This window comes from Salarias fasciatus, chromosome 14 (assembly GCF_902148845.1).
Source record: "Salarias fasciatus chromosome 14, fSalaFa1.1, whole genome shotgun sequence".
NCBI lineage: Eukaryota > Metazoa > Chordata > Actinopteri > Blenniiformes > Blenniidae > Salarias > Salarias fasciatus.
Window position 1 is genome coordinate 25,356,966 of NC_043758.1, and position 15,083 is coordinate 25,372,048.

The 15,083-nt window shown below is 42.7% G+C and overlaps 1 protein-coding gene across 7 annotated transcripts in view; it reads right to left on the bottom strand.

The window, feature by feature from the left end:
* Nucleotides 1–15,083, bottom strand: part of fat3a (FAT atypical cadherin 3a) — a 188,993-nt gene that overhangs the window by 13,559 nt on the left and 160,351 nt on the right. For all 7 annotated transcript variants that reach the window (XM_030109191.1, XM_030109192.1, XM_030109193.1 and 4 more), the window contains 6 exons: nt 12,431–12,568; nt 6,167–6,310; nt 4,882–5,079; nt 3,428–4,229; nt 423–557; nt 190–344 (listed from right to left, as the gene is read on the bottom strand). In XM_030109191.1, coding sequence (XP_029965051.1) covers nt 190–344; nt 423–557; nt 3,428–4,229; nt 4,882–5,079; nt 6,167–6,310; nt 12,431–12,568 — 1,572 coding nt within the window. The remainder of the gene's footprint in view (nt 1–189; nt 345–422; nt 558–3,427; nt 4,230–4,881; nt 5,080–6,166; nt 6,311–12,430; nt 12,569–15,083) is intronic.

Here is a 15,083-nt window from a genome sequence, read left to right on the forward strand (position 1 = left end):
GGAGGCCGGTCCTCCCACCCAGACACCCAACGCCTCCCACAACTATTGGCTTAATAAATCAGAGGGTCAACTCTTAATCTGAAATCACAAAGGCCCAATTCATCCATTGATATCTGAGGTGTAAATAGGGTGCAAGACGTCTTGAAATTAGAAGTGTGTGTGTGTGTGTGTGTGTGTGTGTGTGTATACCTTAAGCACGGTGCAGGGCTCAGTGTGTGTGTACATGATGATCCCTCGGCTCTGCAGCGTCCTGATCCTCAGGCTGAGCCTCAGTCCGCTCTGCAGCTGCCCCGACAGCCGGTACTTGATGTAGCTGTTCCCCGAGAAGCTCAGAGACGAGTGACCTGCACCCACAAAGACGGGCCCGTTACGAAACGCCGCCGAGCGATTCGGGGCTTATTTTTTTTCCATGACACACTTACCTGCACACTCCCCCAGCTTGCCTGGCGGACACTGACAGGCGTAGCGCCCCCTGGAGGCCTCCACGGCAACGCACTGCATGTCCGGCGGACACGGCTGGTCCTCGCACTGCTCTGACAGGACGGCACAGCTGGCATCTGTACACACAGGGACACAAAGGAAACATCCTGTCAGGAGGAACACGAACTGACAGCAAGACGGCCTGAAAATAGAAAGAGTGAAGGAAAACAGCAGAGACGGGAACAAAATATACATTTGCCACTAAAATATATTTCTATTTTAGAAAAGTCGTTAATCTTGGAATTGATGCACATAAAAATGGTGGATAAAAACAGTGCAGCATGGTTTATGAGGACTAAAAGTGAGATTTCTAATGTATGCATGTGGTGTTGGTTATAAAAGCTTTATGACTGCAGAATGCAGAAAGCAGGAAACACCCTGGGACTAACTCAATGCATATGTCACACTTGTGTACGGCCGTAACATTTTCTAGCAGCTCCATTTTCTTTGCAAAGAAGGAAATGTGTAAGCTATTCAGCATTTTAAAATCTTTAAACACTTTTTTTACTCAAATAAATCAAAAATGGTAATGCAAATTATTGTTAGAATAATAGAACTCAGTGGCCTAGAAATGACTGTGTTGTAATTGGTGTTATCACTGAGAGATTATTCATGGTTTTCATTTGACATTTGGAACATTTGTTGTGTTTTTTTAACAAGGATTGTGATATGAGTAAAGAGATGCTGCACGTGCTTCATGCTTTCCAATCGGTTGTTTAGGATTGGATTAGGCAATTGTAACTTAGGCCTCGTTTTGTTAAATTGTTTATTTTTTTAATCATTTCAGCTTTAAATTCAACGTGTTCGTTGTTTATCATGACTACTTTTCAAAAAACAAAAAAATCAGAACAGAGCGAAAAAGCCACAGATCACAGCCTGCATGCACAGTATGGATGAAAGCATCGAGCAGCGCCGCTTATTCACTGAATTGCAGTGTTTTGTTCAGCGCAGGAGTATAAAATAGAGCCGTCTTTTCAAACATTTGTGGAAAACATTTGCCATTCTAAAGAGCTCGCTGAACTTGTGCGTGACACTGTAATGGGACGCCGCTGTGGCAACAGCTCGGCGTGTAAAGTACATCCCACAATCATCCGTAAGTGGTTTTATTGCAAAGTGGCGGCGTTCAGGAGCCGCGGCGAGTCAGACGAAGTGGGGAAAACGGAGCAGAGGTTTGAGCACAGTGTTGAGACACAAAGCGCAGAGAAGACGCCGCCACTCTGTTGACCCTCCTCTGGCATTACCGCCCGCACAACCACTGCGAGGGAAGGTTTGTCGCTCCAGGTTTCCATGGCAGGGCAACTGCATGCACGCTTCAATGCTGAGCGTCGCTGTAAAACAAGCGACTGCTGGACTCTGGAGCTGCATGGAGGGGACTAATGAATCCTCCTGATGAATCCGGGCTAGACGGGTGCCAGGAGAGCGTCACCGCTCTGGCTGCACTGTGCCCACTGTAACGTTTGTTAGAGACGGGAGGTAATAGCGCCGGCTCTCCGGGGCTGGCGTCGGCCTATTAGTTCCACTGAAGGTAAATCTTAATGCTTCAGCTTGACAAGGTATTTCGGACAAATCCTTGGCTGCAACTTGGTGAGAATAGTTTAAAAAGCCTGATTGGTGCTCCGGTTTCCTTCGATAGTCCAAAAATATGCAAGTGAATCTTACTGGTGATTTTATGGGGTGACTGTTAGTTGTGGTAAAGCTGGATGGATGGATGGATGGATGGATGGATGGATGGAAGGATGGATGGATGGATGGATGGATGGATGGATGGATGGATGGATGGTGTGGAGGCCTTCTTATCCAACAGATATCAGAAATGTGTTGCTTTAATGAGCTAATTCACCAAAAACACACCTCGTAACCACATCCAGAGCACTTTAAGAAAACTGGCAGGATTTAAACCATTCAAACTGACTTCAGTCTGACTGTGATGGCAAAAAATACCCTATAGGTGTAATTACTATAGTACTGCATGTGATCGTAACCTTATCTTGTAATTCTGTGGATCTCAAAAATAACCCATGAAACATTTCAAAGAAATTGACAAAATATAAGAAAGAATGATGTTTTCAGAAGGAATAGCTCTGGAGTAAAGCGTCATCTCCGGTAACTCTTGACATTATTGAGTGATAGGTTAAATAAAACACATATCTTCAAGGTAAAACTTGAGACTAACAGAACAAATGTGCAGCATAGTTTCTTCAGAGATTAATAATCTGAGCTGTTCAATGAGTTGGAGAAGAAAAGTTGTTCAAGATACGCCTGATGTCTGACTTCTGAGTTTAAAGTTTGAGTTCAGCTCTAACCATGGCTGGGAGCAGTGCGACATGTGGGGAGCGCCATCGCTTGCCCTGAAGTTACATCAGCTCTGAGTGGACCCCACTTCTATGTTTCTTATATTTTGATCACATGTGAGTCTGGAGGTCCCACTAGCTGCACTTCAGATGTGGAACATTTGTTTGTCTGTGTGTGTTCTTTTCAAATTGAAATATCTTGATTTTGTATATCATGCTATAGTGTAGGAATGTCAAAACATAAGGCTTGTGGGCCAAAAGCTGCCTGCAGGAGGCTTTAATTCGGCCTGTCAAACCACTAAGCAAAACAAATTTGTGAGCCCTGAGCCAATGAGACAATGCTGGCATGACAGACCGGTATCTATTTACCAGAAAACTAACTAAAATGTGTAATACAGCAGTAATACTGTTTTTTTTGTTTGTTTTTTTTAACAAGCTATCATGGAATCTGGCTTCATGTTAAGATAGAAGTCTTTTTCTGACATTGTTGACGTGTTTGACATTGGTTGCATAGCATTTGGAAAATGACATGGAAAATTAAGGTGATTTTCTGACATACTTTAATCAATCAGAACACTAGGAAATATTTTTTTTGTCGTGCAAAGACCTGGATCATACTAAAAGTAAGGAAACCCCCGTGGAGCTGTGTGACTCACCGTTGCATGTACAGCGTGACGTCCGGTGGAAGCGTGGGGACACAAAGCTGACCCGCGGCGTGCTGTACGTCGCCAGGTTGTGCGAGTCCAAGACGATGCTCTGCTCGCACTGCGCTCCGCGGCACTCCAGCCCGGAGCAGTTCTTATCCAGAATGGCCGACACGCGGAGCACCTCCTCCAGCTGCCGGCGGGACGCGCTCAGTTTCTGGGTGAGGTAGGCCGCTTTGTAATACCCGCCCGCGGCCGTTTCCACGGTGACCAGCATGTCCAGCTGCTGCGTCCCGCCGACCGGCTGCAGGCTGAGCAGGTGCAGGGTGTCCTGCTGCTGCGACGCCGCCGCCTGCCTCAGCACCTTCAGGACGCTCTTCAAGTGCACCGCCACGAAGTCTTGGGGCGCCACGCTCTCGAACCGGACCGTCACCGCCTCACGCAGCATCTCCGGGGTGGCCTGCTCCACGTGCACGCTCACGGGCACGGGCACGGCGAAGCGGCCGTCGCTCACGCTGGCGTTCAGGGAGTACCTGCCCGCATCCAAACCGCCCAGAGCAATGATCTTTCCGTCGCGGGGGCTGATCTTGAAGAGGCTGCGCTGGGCCGGGGGGGCGTGCCCGAAGGTCAGCGCATCGTAGGGGTCAGCGTCAGTGGCGTGGAGCTGACCAATCACGCCGCCTGGAAACTCGTCCTCCATAGTGACAATGTGGACTTCCAGAGGCAGCGCCACCGGCCGGTGCAGGCTCTCCTCGATCACCCGGACTGTCAGCATGGAGGTGGAGGACAGGCGAGGCTTCCCGGAGTCAGTCACCTAGAGGGGAAGAAGGGAAACAATCAATTCAATCCACAAGACCAATAATGACAAATCACAGCTCGCTGAATTTGAAATACTCAATTTAACCTTCTTTTGCTCAGTGTTATGTGTATCCCATATAAAACTTTCCTTTTGATCAGATATGTGTTCATAATATCTGAACAAGTTGCACTTTTCAAGTTCAAAAACCATGTGCTCCATTGGCCAGGGTTAGCACTGTGCCAGTTTACACTTAGCAGAGTGTGTATTTGGGGAACAATGATGTGACATTTCTGCACCATTTGCACCAAAAGCTATTTAAATTTCGGAATATGATCAACGAAAAAGGTCACACAGACACGTCTTTCAATTGACTTGCCTCTTTAAGTTAAGCAGATATTGTGTATATTTAGGCCTTTTTCATGTGAAAACAGAAAACATCTGAAGAGATTTGGGGTTCTTTATACAGGACCTTGGAGCTGAAAATGCCAGTTTTTTGAAAACACTCCCAGGGTGGAACTTTTTGAAATTGTTTTAACTTGGTCTCTGTGTAAACAAGGGGAAACCCCAATTTAAAGTCTCACCAAAAAAAGGCAGTTCTGACCACTGATTCAAACTTCTGTTATAGTAGAGATGGAATCTTAACTGCGAAGCAGTAGCTTGACCGTACCTGTATCTGAATGACATACTCAGTGGCCAGGTCTCTTCTGAAAACCTGGTTGGCCACCAGCGTGCCGTCCTTCTCCAGCAAGAACTCCCCCCCTTCGTTCCCCAGCAGGATGCGGAAGTCAAAGGGCGGGCCGTTATGGGAGGAGTCCTGATCGATGACCGACAGCTGCAGGATGCTGGTGCCGATCGGCTTGTTTTCCTGGCGCGAGAAAGGGAAAAGCTAATGAGTCATCACGGCTGCTAATAGTCTGGTCGAAGACAGGGCTTACAGGAAGTGTAAATGGCCCTCCGGAGGTTCGTCGCAGCTTGTATGAAAGGCTGCAGCCGTATTTTAGCGTGCCCTCCGAGAGCCGTTAGCATCCATATGCATGATGACCGGAGAATCCCAGAGGGTTCGTATCGTAAAAGACAGATGAACAACCACCAGTGCATCTGTTACTGTCAGGCCTTTCTTCTTGTTAAAAGGGAGCTTCTTCTCTACACCGTCACCCAGCGCTAGTCAAGAGGGAATTGTTGAATTCCTTTCTGTAATGGAGTCAGGTCTTGACCTGACAAAGGGCAAAATAGAAAGATTTACCATGGCTCTCGTGGGCGGACGGAGAAGTTGTCCAAGCAAATACAAGATTTAGCCTCAACCATTCATGCTTTTTTGCTCAATGTGTGCCACGTAACCTTGATTCTTTGGAGGTTTGAGCAGATTTTCTTTTTCAAAATACAAAAGAACTCAATGAGAAAATCCCTGAAATGCATATTTCACATTGGAAATGTGCTGTATTTTAAAAATGCGACAGCAGCATGTTGAGGAAAAAGCAACCTTGGGACAGGTGAAATGAAATACTGGCACACTTGTATAAGAAAAAAAAAGAACAAAAAGAGCACAGCAAAGAGTTTCAGTCATTCAGAGCTAAATACAAGCACGGTTTCAGCAATCTCTAAAAGACTACCTCAATAGAGACGAGTAGGAAAGGATACTTTCCTCATTCAAGTGTTCATAAATAACAGTACTGAATAAGTATATATTTTTTTTATTTTTGGGCTCTCAGACAGCACTCTATAGAAGCAGACAAACTAAACTGCATAGATTTAGACATACTCCAAAAATGAATTGTCTGTGGAAAGTTTATTGCTGCACCCAAATATGTACTAAACCTCAACCAGGCAAAACACCAACCGGGTATGAAGATGAATATTTACTAAAAACAGCCACTAACAAAATAAAGGGTCAACAAATACATGACATTCTTAATGCTTCACTGCCTGCAACACCAGGAACCCATCAGGCATACCTGTATGACTGTCGTCAGGTTGGCCGGGGAGAAAGTGGGCGGGTTATCGTTGATGTCTGAAATGTCGATGTTGGCCAGCACGGTGGACGACATGGGTGGGATTCCACTGTCCAGAGCTCTAATGGCCAGCGAGTAGCTGGGAACCTAAAAAAGACAGACATGAAGGAAGATATGAAAACCGCAAAAAAACAAGATTTTTTTTGAATGAGGTGTCGGTGACGGCGTCCAGACGTGGAGCCAGATTAGATGAAAGAAGAGCAGCCTGCGTTGGATTAAGGCTGAATGAACAGGTAGCAGGCATAGCCCAGGAGCCTTTGCTTTGGGTGGTCAGTTAATGTGAGTGTGTGTAGGGTGACGAGTTTCTGACATCCCAGAGCAGCGTTACTGCTGATGTGTGGAAGTGGAAAGAATCAGCTGAAGAATGGCAGTACAGGACACGTTCGATCATAACCAGATGGTGACGTGACCACAACACCGTAAGATGATCTTATAATATAATTCTTCCTCTACAGTTTGATCTCGTATGGAAATACAACAATGGAACCAGAACACCAAACATATTTTGTTTTTTAACAAAGTCAAGAAGCTTTTCTTTACTGGGGAAATCAGGTTTTTTTGTACGTAGAATTGGTAAGGCCACAGCTCTTAATGTGAAAATACTTGAGAACAATATCAAACTCACACCAGTTTTTATTCATGTCCCCATAAATGATAAATGGATTTCTCTTATATTTGCACAATTTCACAGCTTGAGCCGTCTCCAAAGCGCTTTACACCATTAATCACGTTCACCCATTCGCACACCTGCCGTCCAAAGGCGTTCAGTCCATCTGTTGGCAGCAGCATTGGTGTTCAGTGCTCAAGGACACATCAACATGTGGACACTGGGAGATGGGAAATCAAACATTCCGACTGAGGGACGACCGCTCTACTAACAGACTCACAGCCAAAACTGTTAACAATTGGTGTTTGCAAGGAGTGCTTGCACCTGATGTCCTTCATACAAGGAAGCCAGAAAGCAAAAACTGGAACTAAGCCTTTAAGGGACAGGCGCTGTCTGAATGGATGGCATTAGCGCTCCTCATTATTAGCCTGCTGTAAAGATCTGTTGGTGTGAAATGATGAATTCCCACAATATTAATACCAGGGCATTAATGAAAATGTTTCCATTTAAGGTTTACAGATTTTATTCAACATTGCAATAAAAATTACATTAAGAGAAGAAGCAAATGCGATTATATTTCAATCAGATAATTAAACTAGTTTAATATTTTCTAACTGATTTTAAAGGACTGAAAATCAGATTCATGTTCAATGTCCAAAATCTTTACAAGTCTTGTTTGAAAATGACTTGTGGGGTTTCTCTTCTTTATTGTACAAGGCCATGAAAACTCTTTAGATGTAAAGTTTCCTTTAAAAAAGAAAGATTGTGAATAGCCCACAATGTTGTAGATCTGGATGCTAATTTCATTTTATTTCAGGGTCCATAAACAGCCCAATTTCATCTTAAACCAAACCAGTAAAACAGTAAAGAACTTCTAACCCTCACAATTTAAATTTATACATTTTGAACTTTCTCTTTGTTGTAGCATGGAGTAAATGTGATGAAAATGCCTTTATTTTCACAAAAATCAAATTATTACTTGGGAAAACAATCATAATATTAACATAAAGCCAATTTTAAAGACACCTTCTCGAGCAAAATTCAGTGAAAATGTGCACAAAACTTCTCCTGTAGCTGTTACATTATGCATGTTCTTACAAACTCACGCTGACAGCCTGGCTTTGAGGCCAGTTTGCCGACTACAAAGTAGCTCTCTTTCATTGCAGCATCACTGAAATCTCAGCATGGGTCTCAGTGTTGCGATGTGCCTGGTGCTCTTATGAAATTTGTTTAAAAACCTATGATTTCTTTGAAGTTTCCACAATTTTCTTGGTGGTTTGACAGATCCGATTGGAGCCTCTTGCGCCTCAGTTTTGGCCCACGGGCCTTATGTTTGACACCACTGCTGTAGCATAAACAACATTTATGCGTTCTGCATATTGATCCACCAATTTTTGATATAATCTCCGACTGATATTGAAATCCAGGGTTTGAAATGCCTTCACATTATTGTCGGCTCACCAAACTGCAGCTTGAGAACGGAGTTGTTTTTCCTGTGATGAAGAGCTGAATCAAAGACTACAAGCTGTCTTGTCCTTGAGGCAACAATCTCCCAAACAGAGCACTTCTACCTCCCCCCCCTCAATGTTCAAAGCACATTAATCTGACAGACCTGTCCTGTATAACTGACAAACTGCTGCTTGGCTCCGTTGTTCTGTTTTTGGAGCAAAGCCTGTTTCTTGGCATGCCTCCCACGCTGGGTCAATTTTGCTTGCATTGCTTTCAAAATGCACTTATATTGCATTTAAGGCATCAGATTTGATGGGAGTTGCTTCGGCTGTTCTGATCTATGGCTTCCTGACTTCATAGGAGTAAAGAGTACACATCGAAAGTGAAAAAAAACAACAACTATTGAGTCATCTCTTTGCAGTTGAAACAGTGGAAGCTTGTGAGAGCGGGACGCGGGTGATGCATGGACGTGTTTGTTCCATCGCCGCACCAACTGCTAAGGAATGAGAATAGCTTGTTTTATTCAAGCAACAGGACTGCTGACAGCGCCAGCCTCAGTAAAAGTGGTGATAATTGATGATCGCTCTGAAATCTGAGGTGAACTCGCCTGGAAACCGCGCGGAGCAAATGGATGCTCCCAAAAACACGCAACTGATCTGAGTTAGGCAGGGGACCCATCAGACTTTCCAGTTTCATCAAATTACACTCATGTTGTGTACTGCACAGTCCAGTTTAAGATCTCAGCATGCTGGAGTCAGTCCCAGTTAACACTGGAATGAATGACTGCAGGATAAACACTGGACGGATCGCTAATCCACCACAGGACAAACACAGAGAGACTGACAAATGCTCACATTCACATCTACGGGTCAGTCCTGGCCTCACATGCATGTTTTTGGGCCATGGAAGGAATTCAGACCCCTTACCATTCTCACAAACAGCAGACAGTGCTAATCGCCACTACACTTTTTTTTTGTCGCAAAATGCTATAAAATTAAATGCTCCATCAAGAAAAAAAAAACTTTTTTGGGTATAGTTTTTTAGAGGATTGGGATGGAGTAGTTTTCCGTACTCTCAAGCAAAAGAAAGATAGTTCTTAGTTTGACACTGGTAAGTTTTTTTTTTCTTTTCTTTAGAGTTTATTTTTTCCCCTGGCAGTTTGAGTTTCGCCCCATGATACCAGCTTTATCTCAAAGTCATGCTGAGTCAAATTGGCCATTGAGGTGAAATTTTGTGTGGCATCCACCTGGGTGGATGCTGCATTTTTACCCGATATCAGCTCGGAGTGCTTCTCTTCGTTTGAGTGCAGAAGATGAACAGATGTTCTCACGCTTGTTTTCGATTTGTCACATTTCATCCATCAAACTTCCATCTTCACCGAGACAGTAATAATCCTCAGACCCTTAACCTCTACTGTCCTCTACTTCAACCAAGATGTCTTTGGGTAAACATCTGAAAAGTTATACGAGAGTTCAGAAGAAATGATGAAGATGCCTGATGAGAGATTCAATCAGGTTTTCCCAGGAGGTTCAGCTCAAATGTTTGATGCCAAGAAAGTCTTCGGGGAGGATCTGTACATTGATACATATGTCCATAATCATGAAGAGATTGAGTTAAATACCTCTACATTGGAAGATATGGAAGAGTGAAGACCTTTCCATTCAAGAAAAATAGTTTACCGGGTATGTCAGGTCAAATGTGTGAATAGAGTGCCAGAAAATCCCATTGGTTCCCCCTAATGACTCATCACCTTCTTAATGAACGTCAGCTTCACTTCAGACATTGTTTTCGATGGCCCAGATAAGTGAATAAAAACTATTTTTGCATATGAATGCACATTCATAAAAGCTGATGCATATCAGGTCCAAGCGCTATTAAAAAAGCACACTAATCAAATACGGTTTATGAATGCAGTTCTGCAGACACTTTGAGAAATGTCAAACAAAAGAGCTGCGAGCAGCAGATAAAAAGCTTCTTGATTGGTTTGGGGCCTTTGATCTGTGCAAACTGCGCTCAGTATGCCCAGCTGAAAGAGGATCAAAGTTTTCATATTATTGAACAAACTGAGTGTTAATGTATGTTGCTGTCTGAAGGAGAGTTGAGAATGTTTCTCACACACAGGCGCGCTCATGCACACACAGTTTTAGTTGCCTTCGCATCCTTAACCCAGCTGCAGGATATTTTTCTCGTTCTCCATATTTCTTTACATTAAAGGGCTAATGAAGCAAACTGGGGAGAGATGCAGCAGCTCAGTGATATTGTTCTGCATGAGACACGAGGATAAAACAAGCCTTGATAGTAAACAACTGTGACCTGTTTTATATAAGGAGAGGGAGAGAGAGAATGGAAGAACCTGTCTCAAAATAGAGAGGAAGGAACACATGTAAACAAACACACACATATGGATATAAATGAACCAACAAGTGGCCTGACACATCACACACACACACACACACACACACACACGGACCTATAGAGAAAGAGTTGGCTCGCTGCGTGATAACCCCAAACACACTTTCATCAGCCACGAGCTTTGATCCCTCGCACACCCCTGCACTCTCTTTCCGAGCACGCTCAGACGGCTCATCGACTGCACTCATGAATACTTTATGATTGGAATATGAACATTTCTGAAGGTTTTTTTTTTTTTTTTTTTGCACTGCAGAGGAAAGGAAGATGAAGAAAGTGTGAGATGAGGAAGAAGGGTGAGAGAACTGAGATAAAAGGTGGGTGAGGAGAAATTAATGTCTTTTTTTTTTTTTTATTTTATTCCCAAAGCAAATTAAAGGAATCTCACTCCAAACTGCGTTTTGCGTGTGCTGTGTGTGTGTGTGTGTATGTTCTGTTCAAGAGTAATTAGTTGCCATCTGGTCATGAATCCACTCCACACCAAACTGGTTCCCAGTGAGAGCATCAGCTGCCAACAGGCTTCTTCCTTACATTAAACATGAGCGGCCGTGAGAGCTCGGAGCCTGCAGGTATTCAACATCTGTCTTTTCATGCATGCACAGTTATCTAGTTGTGCATCAAGGACACCAATTAGACAGCTCTGCAAACACGAGGCCATCAGGCAATGCTCTGCTCAGGCTTTCTGTGATTGTATTTACTGCCTGCATAATGAGATTTTTTGGTTTTGTTGTTTTTACTACTGACACCACCACTACTACTAACTGATGTAACTTCAGCTGAACGTAATGAGTGAATCGGTCATTACACTGCTCCACATAGTGCTCACTTTACATCACATCTATCACTGAGACAAACGGAGAACATTAAAAGCAGCACATGCTTTAACTTCTTCAAGTATTTTGATATTTATTGTTGAATAGAAGCAAAATTAAGTACCGTGAGTGATCAAGAACACATCTCCACAGTGAAATATTTCAGGAATCACTTACACTTTGCAGCAGCTTTGGCTGCTGTGTTAGTGAACTGCTGCATAGACACAGCGTGTGTGCGTGTGTGTCTGGATCCACACGAACATTGCTGCTACAGCACTGGCACCATCACTGAATCTGTTAATGTTGACCTATTCTCCAATATAATCCATTTGGATCTGTGAATATTGGTTGTATTTTTATTTATCTATTTACTTATTATTTTTGATAATAGATTATCTGTATCTGAACATATTGTGACAGATTGCACATATTACAGGTCACATGAGCTCAAATGTACGAGTATATAGTAAAAAGAAGGAAAAAAAGAGTGATTATTGAAAAAAATAGCTTTTATTCTGCAAAAATATTTTAATATATCTTGTAGGGTCTGCTAGTGAAGACAAGCTTTTATAATTCCTGGCATTGTGGAGCGTTTTTGATTGTTCTATAAATAACAGAAGATGGGGGATAAAATAGAAAACATGATGTGCTATTATAATATTTAAACATAGCAAGATTTAGCAAGAGGAGGAAAAGAATGTTTTTGATGAAATAATTAAAAGTGAACTGTGGTTGATCCTACTTAACAGAGTAATTGCTGCCAATCCAAATGTTTCCTTTGAGTTGTAAAGTGGTCAGTCTTCGTGTTCACCCTCGTCTATATTGATATTTTTTTAGATAATAACAGGAAGACATTGATGTGTGTTCTCCAACAAACGGCAAAGGTCTGACTGATTTTGCGTGTGTGTGTGTGTGTGTGTGTCCTCTTACTGTCTCACGGTCCAGCTGCTTGTTGACCTTGATGACCCCGCTGAGCGGGTCAATGAAGAACTGGTTGTCCCGATCTCCACTGACGATGGAGTAGAGGATGGCTCCGTTCAGCTGGCTGTCCACATCCTCAGCTACCAGCTGCGCACACACACACACACACACACACACACACACACACACACACACACACACACACACAGTTGAATAAAATCATTCTGAAACACGCACACTGTATGAATTTACTTTTGTAATTTATTCGCTAATAAACCGATTTATTGTTCTTCATCTCCACATGACCAATCCATCTTCACACACGAGTTTTTATGCTCACAGAGATTTTGGTGCTTAAATATGATCATGTGCTCCTTAAACCCTGCAAAACTATAGAATTTTGAATCAATGAACTATTACCATTCAGATGTTTAAGCCCTGAGCACACATTTACCATTATGCATCACACAGATGTTTGCTGCTATGAAAGTGAAAGACAGATTCATCACATTCTGGACATTTCATTAAAGTCATTACTTTCAGTTCAGCTTCCAGGTGAAATAACGGCAGTTAACCACTTAACTTTTATGGTTAAAACTCTGCATTATAAAGAATTATGACATAGAAAGCCAGAGTTCTAGTGATGTATTAATTTTAATTTGATTAAATTTCATTTAAAATGAAAATGAATATTAATGTTGCATCTCAGTGAAAGTTCATCACACAGTGCATCAGTGGGTGAATCAGTCGGAAAATGATAACAGAAAAAGTTGTCCTATCTTCACAGAACTATTTATTACATTGATCATCCGTAACAATATAACCACCCGGCTCACACAGTAGACTCCAAAAAAAAATCTTCATTTGGAGAATTTATGTGAGTAATTTCATTTTCTAGGATCTCAGATGAGAAATAAGGAATTTGGTCATTATTGTCCTGTGCTACAACTATTTCTGAACAATGATGGCATGAACGAGGCTGAAACCACAATCCAATATCATGACTATGACTGTGTGTGACGCACATGTTTTCATTACAATCATTCTCTCACACACTCACACACCAGTGGTGATGGCGCTGCATTACAAAGTGCTGAAACTCCACTGGAAGAAACCTGGGAGTAAAGTCTAGTACGGAGGCATTTCAAGAACACTGTGGCTCGTGGGCAGAGTAAGAGAATGAACACAAACCTTTCGACTGGAGGCAAACCGACTCTACTGACCGACCACCAGACCTGAGGTTTTGACCCGACCGACTGGGCTGTGGTGAAGCCTTAACTCACAGTTCAAGAAACGTGTGCAACAGTATTGGTGGCTGCTGTGGCTCCGTGACCCTGTCACCACTTAGCCGGCTGTCCTTCCTTCAACCACCTCTTGTTTATGCACTAACAACAGCATCCCAGGAAAACCCAACAGGAGCAGATGCTCTTACCTAGCTGTCTCCGGATCACCAGATGGTACTTGTCAAACTCATGCATGGTATTATGTTTTTTTTTTAAATTATTATTATTATTATTATTATTTTCTGCAAGCACGGCTCATCTTAGGTCAAATATGTCTCCAACCCTTCATGGGTCGAATGTAATGAGACAATCTGGTTAATTCACTTCACCTGTCACTGCTTTTAATGTTGTGGTATACATATGTGAACAAAAGCACTGTGAAGATGTGAATGAACAGGTGAACATTAACTCAGGAGAGCTTCCATGTATTCCATTTGCTCAGTCTGCGAAGCTCGGAGCTTTCAATCCCTTCAATCTCAAGAATAAACAATCATGTCAGTCAAGCGGTATTTGCCAACATCTTGGTTAAGCCGATGATACCATCACAGAGAGCAATTATTCTCCGCCTGGAGGTGGAGCCCACACATCCACATCCACACCATATACCGACATTTAGTAAAAAATGAGGCTTCACTCTCAATTACTACTACATATCTCTTTGCCAAAAAATATGTTGGGAATGCCTCTGCCAACTGGAAAACTTGATGTTTTAATTATTGTGTCCAAACATGAATGACTTGCACAGCAAAGAATATGAATGGTAGGTGTTCAATCTAACGTTCCAGTGATTCATAAATGTTGCACAAACGTGTTGAGTTCAGTTACTTTCAAAGCTGGAAACCTCATTAAACCTCAAAGAAATCAAGCCAATCTCGATATCTTTCACCAAAAACTCAACAAATTGAACACACTTGATCGTGATAAATAACATGTCCATGCAAATAAAATGTGCTTTTAGATCGTGTGTTTTTCAGATGATGGATTTAGAACGGCGATATGAGTGACATGCTGCACAAACAGGAGGATTCAAATGGGGACTTTTCCTGCATTAGGCTCTGTTTACTTGAGAACAATCTGGGGAAATGGGGTTGTTTGTTTGTGTTCCTCATGGAGTGATTGGCTGAAGCCCTGAGATCCCGCAGGCACAAAATGAAATGCATCTCCATGAAGCTGGATGTGTTGGAGGAGAAATTTACAGCTAAGACATCTAGATTTAGCAAAACGAAAGACGTGAGGATATGGGAATCGATCTGTGATAAAGTCAAAGCTGGTGCCACAGATCAGATTCAAGATCTAGAAAAGGGTAAAACACAAATAAGGCGATAATAACGTTTACCAATGAAAGTCATGGGGAGAAATCTGAGGGAATACGTCTGATC